Source organism: Gigantopelta aegis, unplaced genomic scaffold (assembly GCF_016097555.1).
Source record: "Gigantopelta aegis isolate Gae_Host unplaced genomic scaffold, Gae_host_genome ctg4390_pilon_pilon, whole genome shotgun sequence".
NCBI lineage: Eukaryota > Metazoa > Mollusca > Gastropoda > Neomphalida > Peltospiridae > Gigantopelta > Gigantopelta aegis.
Genome location: NW_024533838.1, coordinates 24,793 through 46,596, shown reverse-complemented (window position 1 = coordinate 46,596; position 21,804 = coordinate 24,793). Strand labels below are relative to the sequence as shown.

General features: G+C 34.3%; 1 protein-coding gene across 1 annotated transcript; it reads left to right on the top strand.

Annotated features, from left to right (window-relative positions):
* The first annotated feature begins 5,260 nt into the window (after nt 1–5,260).
* Nucleotides 5,261–19,694, top strand: LOC121392734 (RING finger protein nhl-1-like). Its single transcript, XM_041523830.1, is given in 5 exon segments — nt 5,261–5,401; nt 5,403–5,496; nt 15,416–15,904; nt 17,097–17,323; nt 19,629–19,694. Coding segments are annotated over 5 exon segments (1,017 nt in total).
* Nucleotides 19,695–21,804: the final 2,110 nt, after the last annotated feature.

Sequence of the window (21,804 nt, the reverse complement as noted above, 5' to 3'; positions counted from 1 at the left end):
TTACAATTAGTACTACTCAGTTTATGATGAAGAGGACTCCAATTCACTCCGTTAATATTATCCCAATATCTCCTTTAATGTCTATCCAGGTAAGGATAGTGTATGGATGGATACAAAACAATCTATACTTTTTTCATAATTATTTAAAAATTACTTCATTAGTAATATCAGTTTTATAGGAATTTATAGTCTTGTCAAATCGGCTCATGGAGCGAGCAAACAAAACAAATTTTCAGACATGGAGACTTCATGTATCATAAATGCAAACTTGTTGCTACTACATCAGTGTTTCCTAAAGTATAGATGATCTATCAAGACAACAGATTGATCTGAATACAGACGTTTTTTTTTTTTTATTACGATATTATATTCTTCATAAAAATGTTCGAAAAATTAAATTACAAATTTACAACGTTAATACAACAGTATAACAACATATATAATTTGTATAATTTACAACATTAATACAACAGTATAACAACATTGTATTATTACAACGTTAATACAACAGTATAACAACATTGTATAATTTACAACGTTAATACAATGGTATAACAACATGTATAATTTACAACGTTAATACAATGGTATAACAACATTGTATATATTTACAACGTTAATACAATGGTATAACAACATTGTATAATTTACAACGTTAATACAACAGTATAACAACATTGTATAATTTACAACGTTAATACAATGGTATAAAAAGACATTGTAAAATCAATGTATTTTTTGTTGGTAATGCGTAAACCATCATGTTAAATTTTACAACACTTTTACATCAAAAAAACCACGTAATACTACAGTTGTAATAAAACATCAAATATACATGATGTAAAAAATACATGGTTCAATGTTCATGGAATATTTACTATTGTAAATGTAGTATAACCATTCCATTTACATCATAAAAAACAACGATTGTAAAGTGAAAATTTTCCCTGTGTAACCCCTATAACATAAGTGATGGTCATCATAAGCAAGTTACACCAAGAACCACCACAAAAAGGGGTGGTATTTCTTTAGAGCATAAGCCCTTAAGGGGTGGTAATTCTTAGCCTTGTCTTCTTTGTGCTTGCTCTATGTCCTGATATCAGTAATAATCATATCCAGACATGTACTTTTAAGGGTCAGGTTTTATCTCAGTTTGGTACCAAAGGATGTCCATTCGTATTGATATAATAATGCATTGTGATAGTTTATATGTACTTTATGAAAATATATTATATATTATTTTTGTTTGATATTAAGACATTTAACTCACCTACTTCTTTCATAATGAGAACATTTGTAAAATTGCTCTTCAACAAGTGAAACAAAGTTTGATCACATAATCACACAATGTACATATGATGACACTATAACACTGTCTTAGTATTAAATAACCTTATAGGAGAGAGGGTTAACTTAATAAATTTAATTAACTTAATAAATTTGCACCATTAACTCGTAGAGATGAGATGTTCTACTATATATTTATAAGTTGTTTGTTCTCTCTAGAGATGTGATGGTTGTCATCTCCTTAGAGCTACTATTGGTTATTGTCACAGTAGCTGTTCCTCTAACTTCCATTACATGTGTGCTTGCAGTAAGAACTGTATTTTCTCAATAAGAGGAGGTTTACTGTCACCAACACTCCTCACTGGGAAAGGAGGAGGAGAGAGTAGAGGAGAAAGAGATGTGCGTAGATCAACCTACTCAAAGAATTCTTTGAGTAGGGTGTTATCTTTAATGTATAACGTGTTTGAACACGTTATACATTAAAGATAACAACCAAACCATCTGATGATGAGCTCCTCCCACTAGCTCCACCTGGTATACATAGTCCTGCTTCTTCACCTGAAAAAAAGGAGTGGCCATGTGTGAGTGCAGAAGTGGGTGAAAACAAAGGGTGTGGGTTTGTGGTCTTCATTATGTCCAATAACTGAAGTGTTATTAACATCATCTTTACTACAAACTGCATGTAATTTGTTAAAGGTATGGATAATTATAATGGATGGATAGACAGAGAAATGGATAGATACTTGAGACAGTCAGACATTTATATTAACACACATACTCATTCTAGATCTCTGATGGATTTCCAGTTACTGATGTGTTAAAAACCTTCGTATTTCAAAGAAAGTTCATCATCCAGTACTCTGTCATATTAAAGAGGAGAAAAGAGAAGAAAAATGAAGATGAAAAAAGTAAAGACAGACTTACCTTTTAAGAACTTCACTCACTTTTAGGAAGCTGGTCATCTGTTATCATGTGGAAATAAAGATGAATGGGTTCATGTGAACTGTGCTCTGTGGTCAGCATAAGTTTATGAGGAGGACATTGGTCTATTATATTGTGTACACTCAGCTATTGCTAGAGGACAAAGACTGTTAAGTCAATAATAAATGTATGGATTATAAAAATGAAGTAAGGCCATCTTTTTCTCAAGGTAGAGGGTATAAGTTAATGATAAGTTTAGAATTAGTTATACATCACAATATTTAGATGATGGATTATCAGTTAATGTTTTATTGTGTTAATAATTCATATGTTCTCTATGATATCTATACTGGTTTAATAATGTTTACATAATGAAGTGGACATGTTAATAAATACAACATTGACATGTGTTTATTGCAATCAAACAAGATAATAAAATTATTCTAATATTCTTTGATAGTGTTCATATAATGATATTACAACAAATAGTTAACACTCACCGTCCACCTAGTGCTTGTGTATCTTGACGACCTAGCAATGCACTTTGAACTTTTGTAATTCACCAAAGATATTGTCTACAGCTACAAAACTTTACTGAGAGATGGGAAAAGCTTAACATTATGAATTTGTTTTAGTTGAAAGTCTGCAACCAAAGGAGAAAAAAAGCTGAAAGTCAGAATGACCTTTCAAAATTAGCATAGACAAAATGGAAGTCTTACTTGTTACAATAAATCTACAGTTTGAATTTCTATGATTGTTTTCATTCTAAAGTTATGGCAAACTTTACTCATCTTGACAACCTTCTTATCTACACTAAGTAAATAAATCTGGAGATAGCTGTTACTATTATTGTTATAGTAAGTGTTACAAAGTTATATCAAAGTCTACAAAATATGCATTTTAAAAGAGAAACTACCACTTGCACAACACGACTATCATTGCCAATTTGCCACACCCATTAAGATTAAACTAGTACCTGTAGTTGCAATACTATCTACACCAGCTATGATTACAAGTCTTGAGACAATCTTGTTATCAATTTTATTTAAGTTATTTAGTAAATTCTTGTACAGTGGTAACATGGTAACTGTTTTTATAACTACAACAAAAAATCACATGATTCAAATTCTGACCACTTCCAAGTTATCAGGGCTGTTTATGCTAATATTATATATACACAGTTTTGTCTCTACTGTTATGACAGTGCCCAGTTATCCTCCTCTATAGCTATCAAGAAACTAGAGGAACAGCTCACCTGTGCTATATGTCTTGACCTCTATACTAACCCTAAGACCTTATCATGTCTACATTCGTTCTGTCAACAATGTTTGGAGGGTCTACCACTTGATTCTCAAGGAGATAACTACTTCATCTCTTGTCCTACTTGTCGTCATCATACCCAGTTACCTAAACCAACAGGAGCAGCTGAATTTTCTGCAGCTTTTCAGATTAACAACCTCAAGGAGGTCTACAATTTAATGTCAAAAGTATCAGGACATCAACAGATAACCTGTGATAACTGTACTACAAACTAATGCCACAGGTTACTGTAAAGAATGTACCAAGTTTCTCTGTCAAGAATGTATTGATGTTCATAAGAAGTGGGCTCCCATTGCTGATCATAAGATAATAAGTCTTGATGAGGTAGCAACCTCTGCATCTAAATTGCTTCCTGAGAAGCAGGAGATAAAATGTTCCACTCATAATGAACCTTTGAAAATATTTTGTGTAACATGTGAAGAGCTCATTTGTCATGACTGTACTGTACGTATTCATAGAGATCATGATTATGACTTAGTCTCTGACTGCTATCCCAAACATTGTCAAACATTGGAAACAGGTCTGAAGTCAGTTAGTGACATGGTCACTGCTGTTACTGATGTCCTAACTGCTCTTACAGACAGAGAGAATGAGATCAGAGAGCAAGAAGTAGTCATCAAAGAGGATATACATGTTATGGTGAAAGAAATGATTGAAATCCTTCGTCAATCTGAGAGACATCTGTCTAGTGAGGTGGGACAGTCACTGGTAGTAAATTACAGGTGGTTATCAGATCAGAAGAAAATCAGCTGAACAAAGTTTGAGTCAATTGAAGGATTGCCAAAATTTGTGGAACAGAGTCTAGAGATAGACAGTCCTCGAGAAGTGGTAACATCTACAAAACAAATGATGGAGCACATGACTCATGTGACCCAACAGGTTAACATTGAAGAGTTAAGTCCTAGAGAGAAGGCTAACATTTACTTTAAGAAAGACAGCAACATTGTTGATACACTACATTATATTGGAGATATTGTGTTCTTCTCACCTACTGTTCCACAACAGTGTAAAGTCAAGAAGATTGATCCTCAACACATCATCATAAACAATAAAACAGTTTCATTCCCATTATCAATCCAATTTTGTGATTCCAGTCTTCTTGCTGTTCCTCTATCATCACTCAGTTGTAGTGTAGTACCAGTTGATACAGCTACACCCGTCACAGCTACAGTCACTACCACCACCCATCCTGGAGTGTATACAATATATTGTAGTCCTGTAACTCATGGTCGTTATCAAGTTAATGTCCAAGTTAATGATGTCCAAGTTAATAGTACCTCAGTAGTGATCCCTTTTAATCCTTACCTTGATAACATCACTCCAGTTCGTACTATACTTAAACTTAACAGACCCTGTAGAGTTGCTGTGACTGATGATGGACATGTTATAGTGAGTGAGAATGATACTCACTGTGTCACAATACTAGATGGAGATGGAAAGAAAGTGAAGTCATTTAGTCAGAAGAGTGGAGGAAGTGGAAATGTCAAGTTCTTTCGTCCTCGTGGTGTAGCCATTACTCCAGACAACTTTATTCTGTTGCTGATAATCACAAGATCCAAAAGATATCTATGGATGGGAATGTATTAAATCAGTTGGTAAACAAGGTAGTGGACCACTAGAATTTAGACTGCCTGATAGTATCACCATTTCTCCTATAACTGGACATATTTATATTACAGATTATGATAACCATCGTATACAAGTCTTAAATCCTGATGTAATTTTCTCCCACATGTTTGGTACCAAAGGATCAGCTGAGGGACAGTTTAATAATCCAGTAGATATTGCTATTGATAGACGAGGGTTAGTTTATGTCAGTGATACTAACAATCATCGTATCCAGATATTTACTTCTGAGGGGACTGTTTATATCTCAGTTTGGCACCAAAGGATCTGGTCCTGGACAACTTAGTTATCCATTAGGGATTGTAATAGATGATAACAATATAATGTACATTACAGAGTGGGGTAATAATCATCGTATTTCTATCTTCACTACTGATGGTCAGTTTGTACGTTCTTTTGGAGGACAAGGTAGCAGTGTGGGGCAGTTTAATCACCCATATGGAATAACATTGGACAGAGAAGGATATTTGTATGTTTGTGATTATTATAATAACAGACTAGTAGTGTATTGAGATAATAATTATAGTATGATAGTTTGTATGAGCTTTTGTGAAAATATCTTATTTTTGTTGATGTTAAGATATTTAACTCAGCTACTTCTTTCATAATGGGAACATTTGTAAAATTGCTCTTCAATAAATGAACAAAGTTTGATCACAATCTCACAATGTACACTGTAAAAATTAATATGTCATTTTAACAAATAATTTGTAGTTTACATGGATGGATTAGTATGGATCTTGCAAATTACTCACGATGTAATTGTTGGTATGTCGTATGTTTACATACTAACAAATTACCGTAAATGTCAAAATTTTCGCCGCTCAAACTTTCGCGCGTAAAAATTTTCCCGAACTCATAATTGCGTTTTGTGTCAACCGCGAAAATTTGACTTCGCGAATATTTAGATATTCGGTATCCTCGTGCAGCAACGTGATGGATGAGTATCGCGTACCATTTTATATTTTAATCCTTAATCTTGTCAGTGGAATGCCTTATTCTTTGTGACTGGTATACAATGTATAATTCACATACATTCTACATTCCATAAGAATCCATCCCATGTAAAGTTACTAAACTAAAGTACAAACCAATTGTTAAAATGACATATTAATTTTTACAATGTACATATGATGACACTGTAACACTGTCTTAGTATTAAATAACCTTATAGAGAGAGGGTGTCCTTTAATTAACTCAATAAAATTGTACACATTAACTCATAGAGATGAGATGTTTCTACTATATATTATAACTTGTTTGTTCTCTCTAGAGATGTGATGGTTGTCATCTCCTTGGAGCTACTGCTGGTTGTTGTCACAGCAGCTGTTCCTCTAACTTTCATTACATGTGTGCTTGTCATAAGAATTGTATCTTTCTTAATAACAAGGAGGTTTACTGTCCTCAACATTCATCACTGGGAAAGGAGGAGGATAGAGTTGAGGAGAAGGAGATGTGTGTAGATTGATGTGTCCTCATACACACTGACCATGAGAGACCAGGAAGGAAAATGCTTAAAAACTATATCTCCTGATACTCTCAGAATTAAAATAGGTGAGTGTGTAGATAGATTGATGGATAGATCAATGAAGTCATCTCAAAGAACAGGTTATACATTAAAGATAACAGCCAAACCATATGGTTTGGCTGCATCTGATGATGACCTCCTCCCACTACCTCCACCCACTACACACAGTCCTGCTTCTTCACCTGAACATATGGAGTGGCTATGTATGAGTGCAGACGTGGGTGGAGACAAAGGGTGTTTCATTATGTCAAATAACTGAAGTTTTATTAACATTATCTTTACTACAAACTGCATGTAATTTGATAAAGGTATGGATGATTGAAATGGATGGATAGACAGACAAATGGATAGATACTTGAGACAGTCAGACATTTATATTAACACACATACTCATTGTAGATCTCTGATGGATTTCCAGTTACTGATGCTTTAAAAACCTTCATATTCCAAAGAAAGTTCATCATCCAGTACTCTGTCATATTAAAGAGGAGAAAAGAGAAGAAATTGAAGACGAAAAAGTAAAGACAGATCACCTTTTAAGAACTCTACCCACTTTTAGGAGGCTGGTCATCTGTTATCATGAAATAATGATGAATTGGTTCGTGTGAACTGTGCTCTGTGGTCAGCATAAGTTTATGAGGAGGACATTGGTCTATTATATTGTGTACACTACTCAGCTATTGCTAGAGGACAAAGACTGTTAAGTCAATAATAAATGTATGGATTAACCTGAAGTAATTAAGGACATGTTTGTCCTGAGGTAGGGCATTAAGTTAATGATAAGTTTAGAATTAGTTATATAATGTTATATAATATTTAGATGATGGATTATCAGTTAATGTTTTATTGTGTTAATAATTCATATGTTCTCTGATATATACTGGTTTAGTAATGTTCACATAATGAAGTGAACATGTTAATTAATACAACACTGACATGTATTTACTGCAATCAAACAAGATAATAATCATTCTAATATTGTTTAATTGTGTTAATATAATGATATTATAACAAATAGTTAACACTCACTATCCATTGTATATCTGTACTGGTAATGCAATTTGAACTTTTGTAACTCACCAAAAATAATGTCTACTGCTACAAAACTTTACTGAAAAGCTCAATACAATGAATTTATTTTAGCTAAAAGTCTGCAAATGAAGAAGAAAAGCCTGAAAGTCAGAATAACCTTTAAAAATAATCAGATACAAAATGGAAGTCTTACTTGTCACAATAAATCTACAGTTTGTACAAAGTACAGTTACCTAAATATTTGATGTGAGAGTTTGTAAAATTTCTAGTAAATTTTACTCATCTTGACCACCTTCTTATCAACACTAAGTAGATACATCTGGAGACAGCTGTTACTATTATTGTTTATAGTATGTATTACAAAGTTATATCTAAGTCTACAAATATGCATTTTAAAAGAGAACTACCTCTTGCATCACATGACTATCACTGCCACCAGACCCATTAAGGTTAAACTGGGACTCCACGAAAAATTTGGTCTGAGTGTCAAATTTGGACCTAGGTCCAAATTTAAGGCTCCAAAATTAATTCCATCTTGCAATATTGGACCCAAGGGCATCAGACTGTAAGGCAAAGAGGAATGGAACTCGACTCATACAAATTGTTTTATCACTCTTAGGCTGTGTGTAATTAAATGAGAGCTTTAGCCAGCATTTAGGGAAGTTTTCTTAATAAATTGTAGCATTACTATATAGTTATAATATAACCTATAATTATATTAAATATACTGTCTTTATTTAGATTAAATATTGAATGTTATTATAATCAGATCCAATTGGATCCTGATTTAAGACCAAGTCTTACTGCCAAAAGTGGACCTAATCTCTGGGAACAATTTTGCAGTATAGGTCCAAATTAGGCAGCAAAAGTTGGTCCTAGGTACAAATTTAACTAGGAACAATTTGCGATGGCATGCACCTGTGGTTTAAACACCATCTAGCACAGCATATATGAATTCTTGTGCAATTATAAATCATGACATCTGTTTTTATAACTGCAACAAGATCACATGATCCAAAAGTCTGACCATATCCAGTTATCAGGGCTGTTTGTACAAGTATACAGTTTGTCTTTCCTGTTATGGCAGTACCTAGTACATCTTCCTATACAGTTCTCAAGAAACTCAAAGAACAGCTCACCTGTGATGTGTGTCTTGACCTCTATACCAACGCTAAGACCTTACCATGTCTCCATTCTTTCTGTCAACAATGTCTGGAGAGTCTACCACAGGATCCTCAAGGAGACAACTACTTCATCTCTTGTCCCACTTGTCGTCATCATACCCAGTTACCTCAACCAACAGGAGTAGCTGACTTTCCTACAGCTTTCCAAATTAACAATCTCAAGGAGGTCTACAATCTAATGAAAAAAGTATCAGGACATCAACAGATAACCATGTGATAACTGTACTACAACTAATGCCACAGGTTACTGTAAAGAATGTACCAAGTTTCTCTGTCAAGAATGTATTGACATTCATAAGAGTTGGGCTCCAATTCTGATCATAAGATAACAAGTCTTATGAGGTAGCAACCTCTGCATCTAAATTGCTTCCAGAGATACAGGAGATAAGATGTTCCACTCATAATAAACCTTTGGAAATATTTTGTGTAACATGTGAAGAGCTCATTTGTCAAGATTGTACTGTACGTATTCATAGAGATCATGATTATGACTTAGTCTCTGACTACTATCCAAAACATTGTCAAAAATTGGAAACAAGTCTTAAGTATGTTAAATACAAGGTTGATGCTGTTAATGATGTCCTAAATGTTCTCACAGACAGAGAGAATGAGATCAGAGAGCAAGGAGAAGTTGTCAAGAGGAGATACATGTCATGGTGGAAGAAATGATTGATATCCTTCGTCAATCAGAGATACAGCTGACTAGAGAGGTGGACATAGTCACTGATAGCAAACTACACTTGCTATTAGAGCAGAAGAAATCAGCTGAAAGAAGATTGAGTCAATTAAAGGATTGCCAGAAATTTGTGGAACAGAGTCTAGAGATAGGCAGTCCCCAAGAAGTGGTAACATCTACAAAAACAAATGACGGAGCATATGAGTCATGTGACTGAACAGGTAACATTGAAGAGTTTAATCCTAGAGAGAAAGCTAATCTCTTCTTAAGAAAGACAGCAACATTGTTGATACAGTACATCACATTGGAGATATTGTATGCCTCTCACCTACTGTTTTACAACGGTGTTCAAGTCAAGAAAATTGATCATCAACAAATCAATATGAATAATAAAACAGTTTCATTCCCATTATCTATCCAATTTTGTGATTCCAGTCTTCTTACTGTTCCTCTATCATCACTCAGTTGTAGTGTAGTACCAGTTGGTACAGCTATACCCCTCATAGCTACAGTCACTACCAGCACTCATTCTGGAGTGTATAAAATATATTGTAGTCCTGTAACTAATGGTCATCATCAAGTTAATGTCCAAGTTAATGATGTGCAAGTTAATAGTACCTCACTAGTGGTCCCTTTTATCCTTACCTTGATAACATCACTCCAGTACGTACTATACCTGAACTTAACAGACCTGGGGAGTTGCTGTGACTGATGATGGACATATTATAGTAAGTGAACGTAGTGGTCACTGTGTTACAGTACTTGATAAACATGGAAAGAAAGTGAAGTCTTTTGGTCTGAAGAGTGGAGGAAGTGAAAATGTCAAGTTCTCTCGTCCTCGTGGTGTAGTCATAACTTCAGACAACTTTATTCTTGTTACGATAATCATAGGATCCAGAAGATATCTATGGATGGGGAGTGTATTAAATCAGTTGGTAAACAAGGTAGTGGACATTGGAATTTTATAACCCTTGTGGTATAACCATTTCTCCTATAACGGGACATATTTATATTGCAGAATATGATAACCATCGTATACAAGTTTTAAATCTGATCTGACCTTTCTCCCGCACATTTGGAACAAAGGACCAGAGAAGGGACAGTTTAATAATCCAGTAAATATTGCTATTGACGGACGAGGATTAGTTTATGTGACTGATCAATCCAATCATCGTATCCAGATGTTTACCTATGAAGGACAATATTTATCTCAGTTTGGCACCAAAGGATCTGGGCTGGACAATTTAGTTCTCCATTTTGGATTATAATAGATGATAAAAACCTAATGTACATTACAGAGCATGATAATCATCGTATCTGTATCTTCACTACTGATGGTCTCTTTGTACGTTCTTTTGGAGGACAAGGTAGCAGTGTGGGTCAGTTTAATGTTCCATAGGATTAACATTTGACAGAGAAGGATATTTGTATATTTGTGATTTACACAATAACAGACTAGTAGTGTATGGAGATAATGATACAGTGTGATAATTTGTATGTACTTTTGTGAAATATATATTATGTTTGTTGATATTAAGATATTTAACTACCTACTTCTTTCATAATGGAACATGTTTCTTTTTGCAACAAGTGAACAAACTTTGATCACATAATCACACAATGTACATATGATGACACTGTAACATTGTCTTAGTATTAAATAACCTTATAAGAGAGAGGATGTCCTTTAATTAACTCACTAAAATTTGTAACCATTAACTCATAGAGATGAGATGTTCTACTATATATTATTACTTGTTCTCTCTAGAGATGTGATGGTTGTCACCTCCTTGGAACTACTGTTGGTTGTTGTCACAGCAGCTAACTTCCATGTAGTGGTGACACCAACTTTCCTCACTGGGAGATGAGTTGGCCTTGGAGAGAGTGGAGGAGAAGGACTTTAAAGACAAAGGGTGTGGTGTACTATCTAAGTACTAATGAAGGACAGATGTGGTTATCATTAAATATGCTTGTCAAGAAGCAAATTGTTTTTCTGAAGTTTGACTGCAGAAGCTTTTCAAATACAACTATGTAATTACTGAGCCCCAGACTTTCAGAGAGATACTTGATGTCACATAAAGAAAGTGGTAGGCAACTTAAATAATTTTGTCAATTATACAGTGAATTGTCTGTTGTTTTTCAAGAATCCACTTTGTAATGCATGTACACTAAAAACAACAAAAGAAGAATTACAAAAGAGTTCAACTTCAATGGCTACTAAGGATTTGCACAAAAATATGGATAATAAGTCATATTATACAACCTTACTATGATACATCTTTCCAAAGAAATATTACCATATTGGTAGTATAATAATCAAAAGGATGCCCATGAGCTCCTGCTTGGAATTCTTAAGAGTTTAGAAGAAGTAAACATTAAGTACTTAATTTCATATATTATATAGTTCTCAAATAAACATAGCATTGAGAGTGCAAGTGAGTAATAGATTTATATGGTGGTCTCATAAAATACTTTAAAAATACAGTTCAATGTGTGGAATGTAATTCAGTCAAGTTGACAGAACTTATCAGTGTCACATTCAAATTAATTCGCAGATTTGTTAAATTGCAACAGAATTGCTATGTAGTTTTCAAAGTGAGAATGTACACAAAGGTATTAGTGAAACTGACAAAGAACTTTGGAACTTTGTCTCTTGATGGTCTTGTTTATTGTGAACTGAACAGTTGATAGCATTTTTGACTGATCAAATTATATTATATACTAACAATATTAACAAAGATCATGATGTAACAAAGATACTCAAACAAGATATTTCTTGGTTGCCATCAACACTACTAATATAATACTAATTCACATAAGAAGGTAAATAATTTATAAAATTAGATGACTGTTGTTATCACTAAATCAAATATAAGATTGTACCTCGAAGACTTCACAGGCTCAGAAAGATAGCTGGTATGTACATATTACCAAGTCATTGGAAGTCCATGATAAAAAGGTGTTAGTATTAATTGAAATTATGTGATGACACAGAGAACTCATTTATTTTACGCAAACAGAAAACAATATACCTTGTCCTCGATTATTGTACACATTGGCTCTACCCCACAAACAGGTCATTATATCTTACATGCTCATACAGCTGTTTAAGTGGTGAATGTTGGCTCAATGACAATGTATGACATACTACATAGTTCTAATAAATATTTAAATAGCACTCCAGATAGTCAATGTCTATATCCTCATAATAAGCAACAATATTAATAAGAAAACTGTAAGTAATAGCATAACAAAAGCTCCTCTAACTTTTTATATGGAAAGTACATATTACCCGATTTTGTGGAGGCTTTAAAAGACAAAGAGATTGACTGTTTGATTGAGAAGTGGTACAAAATGGTACAAATACATTATATTACCTATTACTAATGTACTTTACTTGCACAAACAAAATATTAATAAATTAAATAAATTCATACAAAAAAGATATACACTGGAAACAGAAATAAGTTTGACTGAAAAGAATGGTACAGAATTTTTCATCCTGTAAATAGAATTATCAATAAATGACAATTAATATTTAAAGGAAACTTCATAGCAATATCATGTACCATCTCAACAAAACTCATTTGATTGTGGGATATTTGTAATAAAGATAATGTTGTAATGTTACTATGACATGTGCTGTTTCCTTTTCAATATAAAAATATAGATGGCTTTATGTATTGTTAATACAACCAATGCTGACTTCACCCAGGTATGAGATAGAAAAATGTCTTCAAAACACTTTATTGATTTATTGCTATATCTGATAATGCTATCAGATTATAAAGATACATCTCTAATCAATAGTATGTTATATTCAGAAGTGACCAATCAAAAATTGCTTGTAGGTTTTTAAACCATCACATATCAATGTACTATATCCAATATACAGTTATATTTTATTATATTAATAGTGTGTTTGTATAAAAATATACTAGAGTAATTAAATGTATAAAATTATTTTCTTTAACCTTTTTGTTAGTATTGTTACTTTTTGAAATGCAAAAAATGTTATATATAGTACATTCCACTATAAATATATTTGATATATAATAGCTGTTTTTATAACTTCTACTACAAGATCACATGATCTGACTTATCTCAAGATATCAGGGCTGTTTATACAAGTGCATAGTTTGCTCTCTATATCGTATTATGACAGAGAAAACAGTACATCGTACCTCCTCCTCTACAGCTCTTAAGAGACTAGAAGAAAAACTCATCTGTGGTATATGTCTTGACCTCTATACTAACCCTAAGACCTTACCATGTCTCCATTCTTTCTGCCAACAATGTGTGGAGGGTCTACCACAGGATCCTCAAGGAGACAACTACTTTATCTGTTGTCCCACTTGTCGTCATCATACCCAGTTACCTCAACCAACAGGAGCAGCTGACTTTCCTACAGCTTTCCATATTAACATCTCAATGAGATATACAATCTAATGAAAAAAGTGTCAGGACATCAACAGGTAACCTGTGATAACTGTATTGCAACCAATGCCACAGGTTACTGTAAAGAATGTACTAAGTTTGTCTGTCAAGAGTGTATTGATGTTTCACAAACGATTTGATTCTACTGCTGATCATAAGATACACAGTCTTGATGAGGTAGCAACCTCTGCATCAAAAATACTTCCAAGAAGCAGGATATAAAATGTTCCACTCATAATGAACCTTTGAAAATATTTTGTGGTACATGTGACGAGCTCATTTGTCATGACTGTACTGTACGTATTCATAGAGATCATGATTATGACTTAGTCTCTGACTGTTATTCCAAACATTGTCAAAACTTAGAAACAAGTCTGAAGTCAGTTAATGACAAGGTTTTGCTGTTACTGATGTCCTAACTGCTCTCACGGACAGAGAGAATGAGATCAGAGAGCAAGGAGTAGTCATCAAAGAGGAGATACATGTCATTGTAGAAGAAATGATTGATATCCTTCATCAATCTGAGAGACATCTGTCTAGAGAGGTGGACACAGTGACTGATAATAAACTACAGGTGTTATCAGATCAGAAGAAATCAGCTGAACAAACTTTGTGTCAATTGAAGGATTGCCAAAATTTGTGGAACAGAGTCTAGAGATAGGCAGTCCTCAAGAAAGTGGTAACATCTACAAAACAAATGATGGAGCATATGAGTCATTTGACTGAACAGGTTAACATTGAAGAGTTTAATCCTAGAGAGAAAGCTGATGTTTACTTTAAGAAAGATAGCAACATTGTTGATACACTACATCATATTGGAGATATTGTGTTCTTCTCACCTACTGTTCTACAACAGTGTAAAGTCAACAAGATTGATCATCAACACATCACCATGAATAATAAAACAGTTTCATTCCCATTATCTATCCAATTTTGTCATTCCAGTCTTCTTACTGTTCCTCTATCATCACTCAGTTGTAGTGTAGTACCAGTTGATACAACTACACCCATCACAGCTACAGTCACTGCCACCACCCATCCTGGAGTGTATACAATACATTGTAGTCCTGTAACTCATGGTCATCATCAAGTTAATGTCCAAGTTAATGACGTCCAACTTGATGGTACCTCAGTAGTGATCCCTTTTAATCCTTACCTTGATAACATCACTCAAGTACGTACTATACCTAACTTAAAAGACCCTGTAGAGTTGCTGTGACTGATGATGGACATGTTATAGTAAGTGAGAATGTTGGTCACTGTGTCACAATACTGGATAGAGTTGGAAAGAAAATAAAGTCATTTAGTCAGAAGAGTGGAGGAAGTGGAAATGTCAAGTTCTTTGTCCTTGTGGTGTAGCCCATTACTCCAGACAACTTTATTCTTGTTGCTGATAATCATAAGATTCAGAGATGTCTATGGATGGGAAATCCATTAAATCAATTGGTAAACAAGGTAGTGGACCATTAGAATTTAGACTACCTGATAGTATCACCATTTCTCCTATAACTGGACATATTTATATTGCAGATTATGATAACCATCGTATACAAGTCTTAAATCCTGATCTAATTTTCTCCCACATGTTTGGTACCAAAGGATCAGCCGAGGGACAGTTTAATAATCCAATAGATATTGCTATTGATAGACGAGGGTTAGTGTATGTGACTGACTTCAACAATCATCGTATCCAGACATTCACTTCTGAGGGACTGTTTTTATCTCAGTTTGGCACCAAAGGATCTGGTCCTGGACAACTTAGTTATCCATTAGGGATTGTAATAGATGATAACAATCTAATGTACATTACAGAGCGAGATAATCATCGTATTTCTATCTTCACTACTGATGGTCTCTTTATACGTTCTTTTGGAGGACAAGGTAGCAGTGTGGGTCAGTTTAAAAATCCAATTGGAATAACATTTGACAGAGAAAGATATTTGGTACGTTTGTGATCATAGTAATAACAGACTAGTAGTGTATAATACATTGTGATAGTTTGTATCTACTTTATGAAATATATATATATTATTTTTTGTTGATGTGAAGACATTTAACTCAACTACTTCTTTCATAATGGGAACATTTATAAATTGTTCTTCAACAAATGAACAAAGTTTGATCACATAATCAACAATGTACATATGATGACACTGTAACATTGTCTTAGTATTTTATAAGATAGAGGATATCCTTTATTAACTCATAGAGATGAAATGTTCTACTATATTATATTATAACTTGTTTGTTCTCTAGAGATGTAATGGTTTGTCATCTCCTTGAGCTAATATTGGTTGTTGTCACAGCATCTGTTCCTCTAACTTCCATTACATGTGTGCTCATTGTAAGAACTGTTCTTTTTCAATAACAAGGAGGGCTTTTTTCAACAATGAACAAAGTGTAATCACATAATCACACAATCACACAAAAAGGGGTGCTATTTCTTTAGTTTCATTTCAGGCTATTGTCTTCTTTGTGCTTGATTCTTTTAAATTTCGAGTCTCCTTGTATTTTCTTATGGCAGAGAAAGCGGTACCCTAGTACATCCTCCTCTACTGCTCTCAAGAAACTAGAGAAATAGCTCACCTGTGCTATATGTCTTGACGTTTATACTAAACCTTAACCATATATCTATACCACCCCTAAGACCTAAACTCGGCATATGAATATATTTTAACTACCCTATATGATCACAAAAAGGAGTGCTATTCTTTAGTCTTATCTTAAGTCTATTGTCTCTTTATGCTTGCTGGTTGTAGTAGTATTGATGATATTACTAGTTGTAGTAGTATTAATGGCATTACTGGTTGTAACTGCATTACTACTTATAGTGATACTAATGGTATTACTGGTTTAGTCTTATTACTAGTTGTGGTATTAATGAAATTACTGGTTATACATAAATACCACTATAACCAACAATATATTATCAATGCGGCTATTCATTCCTGCTAGGTGATATCATTACTTGTAGATGATGTAATGCAACAGTCAACAGTTACATGCATAAGAAACCTTGAACATTCAAGTGTTGTCACTATCATGATTCTTTTAAATTTGAGTCTCCTATATTTTCTTATGGCAGAGAAACCAGTACCTAGTACATCCTCCTCTACAGTTCTCAAGAAACTAGAGGAACAGCTCACCTGTGCTATATGTCTTGACCTCTATACTAACCCTAAGACTTTACCATGTCTCCATTCTTTCTGCCAACAATGTGTGGAGGGTCTACCACTAGATCCTCAGGAGATAACTACTTCATCTCTTGTCCCACTTGTCGTCATTGTACCTCTCTTACCTCAACCAACAAGAGTAAGTGACTTTCCTGCAGCTTTCCATATTAACAACCTCAAGGAGGTCTACAATCTGATGATAAAGTGTCAGGACATCAACAGATAACCTGTGATAACTGTACTACAACTAATGCCACGAGTTACTGTAAAGATTGTACCAAGTTTCTCTGTCAGAATGTATTGATGTTCATAAGAAGTGGGCTCCCATTTCTGATCATAAGATAACAAGTTTTGATGAGGTAGCAACCTCTGCATCTAATTGTTCCCCGAGAAGCAGTGTTCCACTCATAACGAACCTTTGAAAATATTTTGTGGAACGTGTGAAGAGCTCATTTGTCATGACTGTACTGTACGTATTCATAGAGATCATGAATATGACTTAGTCTCTGACTGCTATCTCAAACATTGTCAAAAATTAGAAGCAAGTATAAAGTTAGTTAGTGACAAGGTCACTGCTGTTACTGATGTCATAACAGCTCTTAAAGACAGAGAGAATGAGATCAGAGAGCAAGATGAAGTGTCAAAGAGGAGATACATGTTTTAGTAGAAGAAATGATTGATATCCTTCGTCAATCTGAGAGACATCTTTCTAGAGAAGTGGACACAGTCATGGTAGTAAACTACAGGTGTTATCAGAACAGAAAAAATCAGCTGAAACAAGATTGAGTCAACTTAAGGATTGTCAAAAATTGGTTGGAACAGAGACTTGAGATAGGCAGTCTTCAAAAAGTCGTGACAAATACAAGACAAATGATGGATCATACAAGTTATGTAACTCACCAGGTTAACATTGAAGAGTTTTAATCCTAGAGAAAAAGCTAATCTCTACTTTAAGAAAGACAGCAACATTGTTGATACACTACATCATATTGGAGCTATTATATGCCTATCACCTTCTGTTCTACAACAGTGTAAAGTCAACAAGATTGATTGTCAGCATGGTTACCACAAACAATAAGACAGTTTCATTCCCACTGTCTATCCATTTGTGATTCCAGTCTTCTTACTGTTCCTCTATCATCACTCAGTTGTAGTGTAGTACCAGTTGGTACAGCTACACCCGTCACAGCTACAGTCACTACAACCACCCATCCTGGAGTGTATACAATACATTGTAGTCCTGTAACTCGTGGTCATCATCAAGTTAATATCCAAATTAATAATATCCAAGTTAATAGTACCTCAGTAGTGATCCCTTTTAATCCTTACCTTGATAACATCACTCCAGTACATACTATATCTGAACTTTATAGACCCTGGGGAGTAGCTGTGACTAATGATGGACATATTATAGTAAGCGAGAATGGTAATAACTGTGTCACAGTACTAGATAGAGATGGAAAGAAAGTGAAGTCATTTGGTCAGAAGAGTAGAGGAAGAAAAAAAGTCAAGTTCACTTATCCTCGTGATGTGGCCATTTTTCCTGGGCAACTTTATTCTTGTTACTGATGATCATAAGATCCAGAAGATATCTATGATGAGAAACCTGTATTAAATCAGTTGGTAAACAAGGTAGTGGGGCCACTGGAATTTAATCACCCTTATGGTATCCGTCGCCATTTCTCCTATAACTGGACAAATTTATATTGCAGATTGTGATAACCATCGCATACAAGTCTTAAATCCTGATTTAACTTTCTCCCACCACATTTGGTACCAAAGGATCAGCCAAGGGACAGTTTAATAATCCAGGAAACATTGCTATTGACACACGAGGGTAGTCTATGTCATGATACAGAAAAATTATTGTATCCAGACATTCACTTCTGAAGGACAGTTTTTATCTCAGTTTGGTACCAAAGGATGTGGTCCTGAGCAACTTATATTTCCATCCGGGATTGTAATAGATGATAACAAATCTAATGTACATTACAGAGTGGGGTAATGATCGTATCTCTATCTTCACTACTGATGGTCAGTTTGTACGTTCTTTTGGAAAAACAAGGTAGTAGTGTGGAATCAGTTTAATGTTCCATGTGGAATAACATTTGACAGAGAAGGATATTTGTATGTTTGTGATCATTGTAATAACAGACTAGTAGTATATTGAGATAATAATACAGTGTGATAGTTTGTATACCACTTTTGAAAATATATATTATTTTGGGTTGATGTTAAGACATTTAATTAATGTATATAAAATTACTCTACAACAAGTGAACAAGTTTGATCACATAATCACACAATGTACATATGATGACACGGTAACACTCTCTTAATATTAAATAACCTTATAAGAGAGAGGATGTCCTTTAATTAATTTAATAAATTTGTACTCATTTCCACATAGAAATGCTATATTATAACTTGTTTGTTCGTTCTAGAGATGTGATGGTTGTCATCTCCTTGGAGCTACTGTTGGTTTGTTGTCACAGCAGCTGTTCCTCTAAACTCTAGTATCTATTACATCCACAAAGAATGCAGTTTCATTCCTGTCTAATCAATGAGAGGACTGCAATTGTGATCTACATCTCTCAAAATGTAAGTGTCAATTAATGACCATCATATTTTGCCATACTGATAGCAACATGAGAAACAACTATCTAAGTCACATCACAAGTTAGTAACAGTGTAAAGTCAAGAATTTGATCATCAGCACATTACAGTAAATAACAAATTCCCACTATCTATCCAATTTTGTCATTCCAGTCTTCTTACTGTTCCTCTATCATCACTCAGTTATAGGGTAGTACCAGTTGGTACAGCTACACCCTCAATAGCTACAAGTACAAAAGGTAAAATTGGGACAACTAAGAGGACTAGTGATCACCTACACAGACCACTGTGATTGTAGAAGATATACCAAAGCAGAAATGACCTTTTTAAACATGAGAAAGCTCTTCATTATGAAAAAAAAAATCAGGAATTTTCCATCCATTGTCAGGGGCCTAACTGTCCATTTTTAAACAGCCAGAGACTGATACAACTATGTGAACATGTAACCAGTGTACACAGAATAGAATAAAATTGAAAACAATGATATTTGCAAGCCAAACATGGCACTCCCACTTCTGTTACAGAGATTGTCATTTATATTAACACACTCAACTCAGAAATGTGGCAAGAGATACAGAATGGTTCTAATAAATACAGTAATTCTATACAAATCCACAATGATAATATGAATTCTAGTCCAACACCAGCACAAGAAGCTTCACCTCCAACCACACCCTTTCGTAAATCACAAGTCACTTCTAAGTCTTTATACAGTGATAAACAAGACAAGTTAACAGGTTAAAATTAAAAAGTTCATTCCTAGAGAGAAGGCTAATATCTCTTCAAGAAAGACAGCAAATTGTTGATACACTATATCATATTGGAGATATTTTATGCCTCTCATACTACTGTTCTACAACAATAAAAATCAAGAAAATTGATCATCAGCACAAACACCATGAACAATAAACAGTTTCATTCCATTATCCATCCAATTTTGTGATTCCAGTCTTCTTACTTTTCCTCTATCATCACTCAGTTGTAGTGTAGTACCAGTTGGTACAACTACACCCATCACAGCTAACAGTCATACCACCACCATTCTGGTGTGTATACAATACATTGTAGTCCGATAACCTCGTGGTAATCATCAAGTTAATGTCCAAGTTAATGACGTCCAAGTTGATGGTACCTCAGTAGTGATCCTTTTAATCCTTACCTTGATAACATCACTCAAGTATTCGTACTATACCTAAACTATAAAAGACCCGTAGAGTTGTTGTGACTGCTGACTGATGATGGACATGTTATCTGTCAAGAGAGAATGTTGGTCAACTGTGTCACAATACTGGATAGAGTTGGAACGAAAATAAAGTCATTTAGTCAGAAGAGTGGAGTGTGAGAAGTGAAATGTCAAGTTCTTTCGGTCCTCATATGGTGTAGCCATTACTCCAGACAACTTTATTCTTGTTTGCTGATATCATAGCATTCAGAAGATGTCTATGGATGGGAAATCCATTAAATCAATTGGGTAACCAAGGTAGTGGACCATTAGAATTTAGACTACCTGATAAGTATCACCATTTCTCCTATAACTGGACATATTTATATTGCAGATTTGATAACCATATCGTATAGAAGTCTTAAATCCTGATCTAATTTTCTCCCACATATTTGTAACAAAAGGATCGGCCCGAAAGAACACTTTTATAATCCAGTAGAATATTGCTCCGATAATAGACGAGGGGCATAGTCTATGTCAGTGATACTAACAATCATCGTATCCAGATATTCACTTACTGAGGAGACTTTTTTATCCCAGTTTGGCAACAAAGAGGAGTTATCCATTAGGGATTGTAATAGATGATAACAATCTAATGTACATTCAGAGCGGAGATCGAATCATTGTATTTTCTATTTCACTACTGACAGTCAGTTTGTACTTGCTTTTGGGAAGACAAGTGGTAGCAGTGTGGGGTCAGTGTAAAAATAACAATTGTAATAACATTTGACAAAGAAGGATATTTGCATGTGTTCCTGATTTTGGTAATAACAGACATCAGT